The 12,772-nt window shown below is 45.5% G+C and overlaps 1 protein-coding gene across 3 annotated transcripts in view; it reads right to left on the reverse strand.

Annotated features, from left to right (window-relative positions):
• Positions 1-1,860: 1,860 nt before the first annotated feature.
• The window catches only part of ccdc120a (coiled-coil domain containing 120a), a 44,710-nt gene continuing 33,798 nt past the window's right edge, over positions 1,861-12,772 (reverse strand). For all 3 annotated transcript variants that reach the window (XM_047377092.1, XM_047377110.1, XM_047377100.1), the window contains one exon: positions 1,861-5,091. In XM_047377092.1, coding sequence (XP_047233048.1) covers positions 4,986-5,091 — 106 coding nt within the window. In that variant the 3' untranslated portion in view covers positions 1,861-4,985. The remainder of the gene's footprint in view (positions 5,092-12,772) is intronic.

Raw genomic sequence — 12,772 nt, forward strand, 5'->3', positions numbered from 1 at the left:
GGAACCGGCCAGTGTTGATGAAACTAGCTAAAGCTAATGGCTAACCGGAACTTTGATGTAGAAATATGCAAAAACTCCAAGTTTCCGGTTTCCATCCCGCTTCTATCGAACAAAACCCATCCGCCCAAGTCGCAAAAAGTCCCCTAGTGAAGCAGAGCTCTTACCTCATGTTCGAACCGGTCCAGAAGGAGCTGGTCGCGGTGGAAAGTTTAGTGGTGTGACTGCAGCAGGTTACCGCTGCTGAAAGGACCGAATGTTATACAACGACCTGCGAAAGCTGAAGAACGTTCTGTAACAAAATTCCTTTAATCGGAGGAACGTTCTTTTTACATCACTGCAGGAATAAAACACCGTGAACACTTCTGATACACACAGATGAACAAACTGGGGACATTTTAAAGTCTTATGATGTTTCTGGAAGGTTCTGTTTCACATGAACATCTGATAAGAACCGGTGCCTTGCTCTAATTTACCTGAAACACCTGTGACCCTTCTACCAGGTGTTCTCCTGCCTGAAAACCATCAGATGATTTATCACTCAGGGCTCTGGAAGCTGGAAGAGAAAGCGCAGTTCTCCGAGGGTTTAATGTTCACATGATGCTCTGAGCAGGAACAATAAGAACCTTTGATCAGGTCCAGGCCTGTAGATCCGTTGCTGTACGAGGACTTTAGCAGCAAAGGGCGCTGCTAGACTCATGTGCTCAGCTAGAACAGAAGTGAAACTTCCTGTATTCATTAAAACAACAGAACAGAGACATATTCACAGGTTTTATTTACACACAAAGGACTTGGAGTGGAAAACTACAAAACAATCAGTCCATCACAGGACACAGTCCACACAGAAACTGCAGCAGTACTGATCAGGTCCAGTTCTGGAGCTGAGGTCTATATAGGACACACTGAGGTGAGAAAATGTTCCTGTTCACTGAAAAACGGGTTCTTATTAAACTGGACGGATTTCTGAAAACATGCAGTATACACAACAAGAAAATGCTTAAATTATCAGGGCCCGTATTCACAGAGAACTCTAAGACTGAAAGTAGCTCTTAGTGACGTCATTCTAAGAAAAGTCTAAGAATTTTCCCTCAGTTAGATAAAAGTTATTCATGAAGCATCTTCAGAGAGCCTCCTCCTAACGTGAGGAGATGTTCAGAGCAGTGAGGAGGACCTTTAGTGAACCTAAGAGTGTCTGAAGCAGAGAAGATGGAGGAAAGACAGAGAGAAAGGAGAGATCTTCTCCTCCAATGAACAACAGTAAATTAATAAAACGCTACCAGCTCCATGGTGCAGAGATCCACCTCCTAAACAGTCGAGTCAATGAGAACAGAAACTTCTAGAACAATCATATAATTATTAATATAGAGATAAGATTAACTTTATCATCCCTCTAGGAGGAAATGAAATAGTTTCAGCAGCAGGACAGGTTAAAGGTCAACCTCTAGTAAGGTGATACTAGGAAGGATCAATAAATACTAGAAACAATAATTAATAACCATGAATAAAAAGTGAACAAAAAGTTCTCTGGTGCTGCTATCTCCTCTCTAGCTTCTGAATGCAGCAGGAACCAGAACTGCTCACATTCCAGGCTGGTGCTGAAAGCAGAGGGAACAACGCATTGATCTACTGGGAATGTCTGTTGGTTCCCACCGTGATCCCAGAACCAAATCTACCTTTAACACTCCTCTCTTCTCCTCCACCAGAGGACATTTGACCAAACTAAACCTCCTTCAACAAGAAGATCAGAGTAAAATGCTGAATATGAACATGAAATGACTTAATATGAAATAGATGCAGCATGAAAACAACCAGCATGGAGAGCTAGGTTTCATCATCATGATTTATACATTTCTGAATCCAGTCTAAATTCGATCACCAGTTTATTTCTCTCCATTAATTTTTTCTTTTTCGCAACAACCAATCACAGCTCTTAGAAGACAGCGTCACATCTAACGACGGGGTCAACCACACCTCCTCAATAAGATAGAAGTTTCTGTCGTCTTCTCGCTCAGTCGCTCTAAGCAAAGAGCCCAGAAACTTAGACAGTTTGGTGGCAGAACCGAACCTGAACTTTCTTCCTTCCCCTGCCCTGACTAAACCAGTACTGTTGCAGGATCACCGCACATTAAGTTAATACTGGCTTTATATACAGTGCTGTATTAGTGCTGGTTACTTTAGTATATCAGAACAGTACTGTTTTATTAAAGAAAATCTGATGAAGTAAAGTTGTACATGGGGACTATAAGACTGCAGTCTTTAAGGCACTGCAGCTATAGTGGTACACACAGGTACATCAGTAGTACCACTTTGAGCCTCTGCTATGAACATGTATGCCATGTCTTCCAGTGTGTGTGTTCTGCATTGGCATTGGGAGAAGTGGCTGCTCGGAGTGAATCTGCGGTCCCATGACTGGATAGAAATAAGAAATCAGGAAACATCTGAGTGGAGCGTCAATTCAAGCAGCAGCCAATAAAGTGGTAGCACTATTACAGTGAGGTTTTTAAAAGGTTGTGGCTTATTATACAGTTCATCTTCATACTGATCATGATTGATTGAAAATTGATCAGAGAAACATTTTTAATAACATTGATGATCAGATGTGAGAGACAGTAGGTTTAATCATGAATGCGCTGCCTAAATTAAAACTGAAGTTAATGTTTCATCATTAATAAAGCAGAGCATTTCACAGCTGCAGTGACTTAAGCAGATTACTTCCAACCAGACAGAGCCTCAGGAAAAGACAGGAACACAGGTGTGGAACGGTGCAGTTGTGAAACAGTACAGGTGTGTAAATCTTAACAGGTGTGGAACAGTACAGATGTGTGAAACAGTACATGTGTGGAACAGTAAAAGTGTGTAAATCTTAACAGGTGTGGAACAGTACAGGTGTGTAAATCTTAACAGGTGTGGAACAGTACAGGTGTGTAAATCTTAACAGGTGTGGAACAGTACAGATGTGTAGATCTTAACAGGTGTAGAACAGTACAGATGAGTGGAACAGTACAGCTGTGTAGAACAGGTGTGGAACAGTACAGATGTGTGAAACTGTACATGTGTGGAACAGTAAAAGTGTGTAGATCTTAACAGGTGTGGAACAGTACAAGTATGTAGATCTTAACAGGTGTGGAACAGTACAAGTATGTAGATCTTAACAGGTGTGGAACAGTACAGGTGTGTAGATCTTAACAGGTGTGGAACAGTACAGATGTGTGGAACAGTACAGGTGTGGAACAGTAAAGATGTGTAGATCTTAACAGGTGTGGAACAGTACACGTTTATGAAACAGTAGTAGAAAAAAAAAACATAAGTGTTTGTAACTGATCAGGTGTGTACCAGTACAGGTGTTTAGAACCAAACGGATGTATAACACTATAGGTGTGTATTAGTAGAGGTGTGTGTGGACACCAGTTATTATCGGTAGAACAAATGTCCTGCATTAAAAAGTCTTTTGATCATTTCAATTATAAACATTTGTATAAAATCCGATGACAGCAGATTAGTAGAAAACAAGATCAAACAGTTGATCAAAAAGAATCAATCAATGTCGTGACATCATCGTCTGATTGTCGATCTGATCGATTTTGGACTTATTTTATTCTGAAGCTCTTTAAAAGATTCAAACTTGAACTCGAAGCTCCTCTTATTGCTTCAGTCTAAACCTGCATGTGGATCCAGGTTTCAACCTGGATGTTGATTATGACCTGAAGTTGGACGTGGATCCAGAACCTGGGTTAGGATAGAAATGAAATCTGGATCTGGCTTTGGATCTAGATCAGGGAAAGGATTAACCTCCAGGTTCCACAGAAAAAAAACAAGTTCCTCTACTGTTATTCCTAAATTGTTGTAGATCTGGATTGTCTCATTGCAAGACCAGATCTTTCTCCAAGATCCTGTTTCCCTGAAGAAGGTCTAGATCTTGGTAGTCTGAACAGTCCAGGCCCTGTGTGATCCTGCTGCAGGTCCATATCTTGCTGGTTTGAAGATTAAACTCAGTGCTGGATTATTAGTTCAGCGGTTCTGAATGCACACTGCAAGGTTACCTGATGCTGCGGGTCTGGACTCACCTGAGGCTTTACCAGGTAGGTCACCTGATCTGATCAGGGCTGGTGATGTCAGCTGGTGATGTCAGCGAGCAAAGCAACGATGGTGAGGTACAGTCTTTGGAGGAGTGCGTGTTCCTCCTCTATTGGCTGAGAAAGAGTCTGATTGTCTGAGCAGAGTCTGGGCCAAGGCTTAAAATGAGGATGAGGATCAAGATCTGACTAGGGCAGGAACCCCAGCACTTTGATCAGTTTTTGCTCCACAGTCCAGCTGTGGTAAAACAACAACTGGTTTACACAAACTTTTTCAGACCAGGAACCTTCAGCCACTTGGAAACCTATGAAGAAGCAGGTCTGAAGGCTGCTGTGAGGATTCAGAGCTGAAGGTTTCTCTGGAAGTCCAGGTCACATACCTGATGGACCTTTGAAAAGTGAAGGACACTAGGATCCTCATTGCAGGCTTCCTTCTTTACTAAAAACACTGATTCTAGTTGGATGCTGTTGTGTTTTTAGTTCTCTCAAACAGTGACAAACCTTCGATGCTCAGTTGGGTTCAAACAGGTTGTTTTGGTTCAGTTTTTTGTTTGGTAGTCTACAGATTTGCGACTATGAAAACTCTCCCAGAGACCCCTTCAGATTTTCATGAAAAGATGGTGTTCTGCAGCAGATCCTCTCAGGTCAAGATAAAGTTCTCTATGAGGTGAACCAGTGTTTAAGGTGCATGGACAGTCTGCATGGGTCTCATGGCTGTCCCTGATTAGTCCAGTAATATCCAACTTACGTCTTCGTAACCTGTTGATCTGCTTGTGGTAAGCTGGTCCTTGACTTGCAGGGTGGATCTGGTTCAGCTGGATCATCACCACCCAATCACAGGTTGCTGGATAGAATCCTAAGCCCAGAAAGTCAGTCTGGGACTGGTCCAAGGCTCTCCTCCCCATTGCTTGGTGATCAGACCAGAGTCCCAGGAGATGGCTGATCCAACACCAAGTCTCTGTGGGGGACTTCCTGTTTCTGTGAGGGAAAGAAATCCTGGTAGATCGAGCCATCCACAGACCTGAAAGAGAATGAGATGTTTTTTTGTTTTTCTAGATGAACTTTAACAAACATTGTTTCTGGTTTCATCTTCACATCTTTGTGAACAAAGCTTTTTTTCTGAAATGCAAGTTAACTTTAAAAACAAAGCCCATTGGGGTCCTTTACACAGTCGAGGTGAACTGGTGAGATGAAGGACAACAAGTGGGTTGAAGGCAGAAATCTAGGTTTAACAGATGAGGTTCTTCTTTGGCAAGAAACTTGTGCTATCAGAAACTGAATTTGAATTGCTCAGACTGAATCTGCATTTGCCTAATGTACAAAAGGGTAGAGCTGGGTATGGAATGTCCCACGCGCCCCTGAATGCACCACAGGTATGCATGTCAGTAGCAGCTCAGAGAAAACTGCAGCTGAATGACTGACAGTGTGTGCGTTCATAAACCGTAAGTTTAATGTTATGATGCACCTAGTTTCTGCTGGCCATAAGTCTGTTTCCACTTCTGTTTACATAAAGTTTTGCATATGTGGTGGTTCGCTAGCATAAAGGATTTATTCCTAGCTTGTGTCTAGCCGATAAATTCACTGTTATCGTGTTGCTGTTTCTGTATCCTTTAGCAGATGAAGAGTAAGACAGTGGCTTTGCTGTAAAGCTGTAAATGAGAATGTCTGACTTTAAGTTTAAACAACCAGTTTAAGTGATATGTCAGCGTGTTAGCTGTATAGAGTTTTAACTACAACTTGACTGTATCTTTATGTTCATGATGTACTCTGGTTCTAATCAGTTTGTATTATTCTGCTTCGTTTACAGAAACCACACACACACACACACACACACCCTTGCATTCATGTTTTGGAAATTCTTGATTTCAATATAAAAGAGCAAACGTCATCCATGGACTCTGCCTATTTTGTTCTACAATCATCTGAATAACATAGTGTTCTGATCGGACACCCTGAAGCGATTGCTGCGAGCCCAGAACCATACTTTAAACTTAGTAACATTTGGTCCTTCGAGCCGGATCAGGGATTGCTTCAGCTTTAAATGTTCAGAATGGAAAGGAGGGATTCATACAGATGCAGCCAGCTGCCATCATACCTCCAGGACTATGAGGTGGACTATATTGCTAAGAATCACCTTCCACATGAGCAGCAGGTCAAACTACTCCTCCTGAGATTATTCAGTATATTAATAATATGAAAGAGGAACATGATCAGCTGCGACTAGATGTGCAACGTCTGACAGAACTGATTTCTAGCCCTCCTGTACTAGCCCCCAAGCATGCCACAGCACGATCTGGAATTTGTGAGGATGGGACATCAACCACACCTCCACCCACTAGTAAGCTGGTGCCAGTCAGAGGTCATAAGGACCCACATCAGCCTAAAAGTGCTCTACAGGTGCCAATTAAAGATAAGTCACCATGCCCACAACCGAATCAGCATGGCATCATTAAGGAGCTCATCCACAGTCTAAAGGGAGCAGACTTCACCAGGCAGCACAGCGCACAGTTATCATCATCTTCAGTTGAATCATCTCCTGAATCTCAAGATTTCCCTTTGCTTACAGCACCAGGTGAAAGATCTATTCCACCTCAGGATTTGGAAATACAAGGACGGTTACAGTCATAGCACTATTCTGAGGAAAGAAAGGCTGAGGATGTTTATGCTCGCTGTGACAGATCGGCTACCACTCTTTCTAGATTGCCAAAGTTGGAAGACTACTATGATGATGATCCGTATTACAGACAAGATGTCAGGTACCCTACCCATGATGCAACAAGCTACTCCGACAGTCGTTATTGCACTTCTTGTAGATATCAAGATCAAGGTTATCAGTACCGGTACGGGGTCAAATATCCTGATGATCGTCAACAGTATCCACCCGATCACCTGTATCCAGGTGAATACCCCCAAACACCATTCCCTCACGGCAGAACCCGACCACCAGAACCTTATCGTGGACCTCAACCAACAATCCCTGATTTGGTGTGTGAGGATCCCCGTGAGTTCGCAAGACAATGTACTACCATTTGATGCTCCTGAACACTTCAAGTTTCAGATATTGACAGATCACCTTAAGTGTGAAGAAGCACTGCTCATTGCTGACTCATACAGTAACAGTCCATTCCCATTTGCGGATACCATGAGAGCGCTTACAGAGATGTATGGTCAACCTCAACATCTGGCCCTAAAACGGATCTCCAAACTGATGGATGCACCCAACATAAGGAGCGGTGACATCAGAGCCTTTAAGTCATTCGCACTACAAGTTCGTGCACTAGTAGGAATGTTACGCCAGTTAGGAGAACAAGGTTGGACAGAGCTGAAGTGTGGCTCACATGTATCACGGCTCCTAGCTAAGTTACCTTATGACTTAAGAGCAAATTTCCAGAGATTTGTCAATCCCATCAACACTCCTGTACCCACACTACTTGATCTGGCTGAATGGCTTGAGTATGAGATGCGTGTCCAAGTATTTGGAAATCAGTACTGTGACTACTCCAACAGGGAGAAGCAAACTCCACGGAAGGAGAGACGCCCCAAGTATACGTTTCAGAAGACTACAACCATTCTTCATGGTAGTGGACCGAAAGAAAAGACAGAGAAAGACACAACCACACAAGAAAAACCAAAGAAGTACTGCCCATTCTGTAATACAATGCAACATTATCTGAATCAGTGCATTAACTTCAAACTCTTGTCAGAGGAGCAGAAGACAGAGTGGATCAAGGCAAATAAGAGGTGCTGGAGATGTGCCTGTGAACATCATGCATCTAAGTGTAATCTAAAGGCTAAGTGTAAACCATGTGGACGGCAACACCTTGAAGTTCTCCATGATCTCAACACTAATCAAAATGCTGCAGTATCTGATTCCCCAAGTGCACCAGAGGGAAGCACCTGCTTAGTAAGTTCAATCTCTGAGACTTTCTATGTAGATAGGCCAACCAATAGCAGTCAAGTGCTACTCAAGTTAACTCGTGTTATTTTTTAGAGCAGGACCACAACAATTGAGACCTATGCTATATTGGACGATGGTTTGGAGCATACCATACTATTATGTGAAACGGCTGATCACTTAGGACTTCATGGGGAACCTGAGGACCTAGCACTCCGCACTGTCCGTCAAGACATCTGCGCAATCCATGGTGCCACTGTATCATTTTCCATCTCTCCAGCTTCAAATCCTGACAAGTCCTTCCAGATCCACAGAGCCTTTACTACTAAGGAACTTGGCCTTGCACGTCATAGTTACCCAATCAGAGCCTTACAGGAGAGATAGCGTCACCTTAAGGACTTGCCACTGCCACATATAAAGGAAGTACAGGCCCTTCTCCTTATTGGATCGGATAATCCACATCTTCTCACTCCAGTGGAACCTGTACGTCTGGGCCCTCCAGGCGGACCTGCAGCTGTGCACACCCGACTTGGATGGACTCTACAGGGTCCATCAAGACTCCTACGTCATCGTCTAACCCCTCAGTAGTGTCTTTTCACCGCTAGCGCTTTGCCAGAAACTGAACTCTTCAACCATGTGGAGAAACTATGGAAAATGGATACCTTACCTTATCGGAGTGAGCAACTCATTACCAGATCCCGACAAGATGCTAAAGCCATCCGCAGACTTGAGGAAAAGACGATCAGAGTAACAATTGATGGATTAAACCGCTACGCCACCCCTTTACTGTGGAAGGAGAATCTTTCCCCCCTCCATGGCTCAGCTTCGCAATACAGAGAAACGACTTGCCAAGGAACCTCAGAAGGCTGCCGCTTACTCAAAGGAGATCCACAAGCTACTTCAGGCTGGCTATGTTACAGCTGTGGCATCAAAAGAGACTGCAGCAAGTAAGTATTCGTGGTTTATTCCGCATCACATGGTGCACCACAACGGCAAAGATAGGATAGTATTCAACTGCTCCTTTGCATACCAAGGTCAGAGTCTGAACGACTACCTGCTGCCAGGGCCTACACTGGGAGCTAGCCTGCTGGGAGTCCTTCTCAGGTTCAGGGAACACTCAGTCGCCATCAGCAGTGATGTAAAGGGGATGTTCCACCAGGTCGGTCTGCTAGACGAAGACAAACCTTTCCTCTGTTTTCTGTGGCGAGACATGAAGGTAGATGAGGAACCAACTATCTACAAATGGCAGGTGCTCCCCTTTGGGACGACTTGCAGCCCATGTTGCACCATATTTGCACTCCAATACCATGTCCAGAAGCATACTGAGCCGGAAGAGGGTGCTCATTTGTCCGTGGAATGTAATTTCTATGTTGACAACTGTTTGCAGAGCCTCCCTTCTGAAGTACAAGCCAAAAGTTAGTGGAGCGCCTGCACCCCCTCCTCATGGAGGATGGATTTGAATTAAGACAATGGGCTAGTAATGTTCCCGCAGTTATTAGCCATCTACCAGTTGAGTCCCAGTCAGAGAGCAGTGTTCTCAGGTTCTCCCAGGAGTCAGCAGACCCTCAAGAGCGCACTCTTGGCCTCATATGGCACTGCAAGACTGATGTATTGCGGTACATCCACCAGAGCTGCAGTTCAGAGCCAACAATGCGCAACATTTATCGACTGCTTGCCCAGCAGTATGATCCTCTTGGGTTTCTTATCCCATATACCACCATAGCCAAGGTTATTGTGCAACACCTCTGGGACAAGAAAAGAGGATGGGATGATCCCCACTTACCTGAGAATCTGCTCCACGACTGGTGTTTGTGGGAAAGTGAACTGAGTCAGCTAACACAGATAACACTGCCGAGATGTTACACTGATCCAAGTTTGGATTACAGCAAGTGTAAACGAAGCCTGCACATGTTCTGTGACGCCTCAAAGCGCGCCTACGGGTCTGTGGCATATCTGCGGACCGACCAAGGTGGAGGACAAGTCCAGGTTGCCTTCTTGGCTGCCAGGTCAAGAGTTGCACCCAAGAAACAACTCTCCATTCCTAGATTAGAACTGTGTGGAGCCCTGACAGGAGCACAGCTAGCTTCTGTTCTGAAGAAAGAACTGACTCTCGACATTCAGGATATAGTGTACTGGACAGTCTCGACAACGGTTCTCAATTGGCTCCATTCCGAGTCATGCCAGTATAAGGTGTTCGTGAGCACCCGAGTTGCAGAGATACAAGAACTCTCTGCTCCTGCTTCATGGCAATAGATCGACTCAGGAAATAATCCTGCAGACGACATTATAAGAGGCAAAACCTTGGTTCAGATTGCTGGGGAAAATCGCTGGAGCAGGGGACCAGCCTTTCTTCAGCTGTTGCCCAGCCTCTGGCCAAAGGCACCAGTGGGAGGAACTAACGAGGAAGTGGAGGAGCTAAGAAAGCCAGTGTTCTGTGGCCTGCTGGCTGAACCAACCAGTCTACCAATACCTGACATTCAGCAGTTCAGCACTTATGAAGAACTCCTAAAAGCCACTGCTCACTCAATCCATGGGCCAGCCAATGACACAAATCAAATGACTATCAAAGGGCAGAGCTGGCTCTGCTGAGACATTCTCAGATGGAGAACTTTCCAAGAGAATTCACACTACTCAAATCTGAGAAACCAATACCATCGAGTAGCATACTAATTACTCTTGCTCCTGAGTATGACGAGACCTCCGACCTGATCACAGTTGGAGGCCGGCTCCATAGATGCGAAGCCTTGAACCCGGAAGTACTATATCCTGTAATTCTAGATCCCTCACACCTGGTGACAACGCTTCTAATCCAGCATTGTGATAATCAACTCAACCACCCTGGAGCTGAACGCGTCTTCGCTGAGCTTCGTCGGAAGTACTGGATATTAAGAGGGAGAGAAGCAGTCAGGAAACACTAGCACCACCAGCAGATCTACCTCCCTCAAGTTTGAGGCTATTTCGACCTGCCTTCTACTCAAATGGTATAGACTGCTTTGGCCCTATGCTCATCAAAGTGGGACGACGCACCGAGAAGAGGTGGGGCATCCTTTTCAAATGTCTTACTACTCGAGCAGTATACCTGGACCTGTTAGTGAACATGGATACTGACTCCTTCTCTATGTCACTCAGACGGTTCATTGCCCGTATGGGAAAGCCCTTCGAACTTCTTTCACACCAAGGTACTAACTGCCGAGGTGCAAGTAAAGAACTACACAAAGCATTCATCGCCATGGAGCCAGACCTTCGGCAGCAACTAGCAGAAAAACAGATCAGATTCCGCTTTAATCCACCTAGTGCTCCACACTTTGGAGGCTCTTGGGAAAGAGAGGTACGGTCTGTGAAAACACCTCTGCGTACCTCATTAGGAGCTCAGATTGTGTCAGAGGAAGTGTTGAGGACCGTTTTGCTTGAGGTGGAGAGTATACTCAACTCGAGGCCTTTGGGTTATGTTTCTTTGGACATAGCAGACCCAGATCCCAACACTCCCTCTTTGTTAATGGGGCGGCCTGATTGCTCTCTGCCACAAGTGCTCTACCCCGAATCCGAGCTGCTCAGTCGTAAGAGATGGAGACACACAAGTTTTAGCTGACCAATTCTGGAAGCACTTCATACGGCATTTTATGCCAACTTTACAAACACGGCAGAAATGGCACACGGAAAAGGACAACATTGCTGTTGGATCAGTGGTTCTCATTGTTGATGAACAGACCCCAAGAGCACTCTGGCAAGTAGGAACAGTGAAACCATCATACCTGGAGCTGACGATCGTGTCAGAGCGACAGTCGTTCAAGTGAAAGACCAGACCTATACTCGTCCAGTGATACGTCTCATCAAGTTGCCTGCTCTACCCCAGGATTCTACTAAGGTGTAGAGAAATATTCTATCAAGGTCAAATTTGCACACCAAATTTGGGGGTGTTCATGGGAGTTTGCCCAACTGGTTCACATGTGTTTTGTGGACCCAGAGAAAGCATTTGACTGTGTCCCTCGTGATGCCCTGTGGGGGGTGCTCCAGGAGTATGGAATTGGGGGCCCTTTATCAGGGCCATCCGGTCCCTGTACAAGCGGAGCAGGAGTTTGGTTCGCATTGCTGGCACTAAGTCGGACCTGTTTCCGGTGCATGTTGGACTCCGGCAGGGCTGCCCTTTGTCACCGGTCCTGTTCATAATTTTTATGGACAGGATTTCTAGACGCAGCCAAGGGCCGGAGGGGGTCTGGTTGGGGACCAGTGGATTTCGTCTCTTCTTTTTGCAGATGACGTGGTCCTGCTGGCCCCCTCTAGCCAAGACCTACAGCATGCGCTGGGGCGGTTCGCAGCCGAGTGTGAAGCGGCTGGGATGAAGATCAGCTCCTCCAAGTCCGAGGCCATGGTTCTCGACCGGAAAAGGGTGGCTTGTCCTCTTCAGGTTGGAGGGGATTTCCTGCCTCAAGTGGAGGACTTCAAGTATCTTGTTCACGAGTAAGGGAAAAATGGAGCGGGAGATTGACATACGGATCGGTGGGGCCGCCGCAGTAATGGGGGCGCTGTGCCGGTTCGTTGTGGTGAAGAGGGAGCTGAGCCGAAAAGCGAAGCTCTCTATTTACCGGTCGGTCTACGTTCCTACCCTCACCTATGGCCATGAACTTTGGGTCATGACCGAAAGAACGAGATCCCGGATACAAGCGGCTGAAATGAGCTTCCTCCGTAGGGTGGCCGGGCACTCCCTTAGAGATAGGGTGAGGAGCTCGGCCCTCTGGGAGGAGCTCGGAGTAGAGCTGCTGCTCCTCCACATCGAGAGGAGCCAGATGAGGTGGCTCGGGCATCTATA

Source organism: Girardinichthys multiradiatus, chromosome 1 (assembly GCF_021462225.1).
Source record: "Girardinichthys multiradiatus isolate DD_20200921_A chromosome 1, DD_fGirMul_XY1, whole genome shotgun sequence".
NCBI classification, from domain to species: domain Eukaryota; kingdom Metazoa; phylum Chordata; class Actinopteri; order Cyprinodontiformes; family Goodeidae; genus Girardinichthys; species Girardinichthys multiradiatus.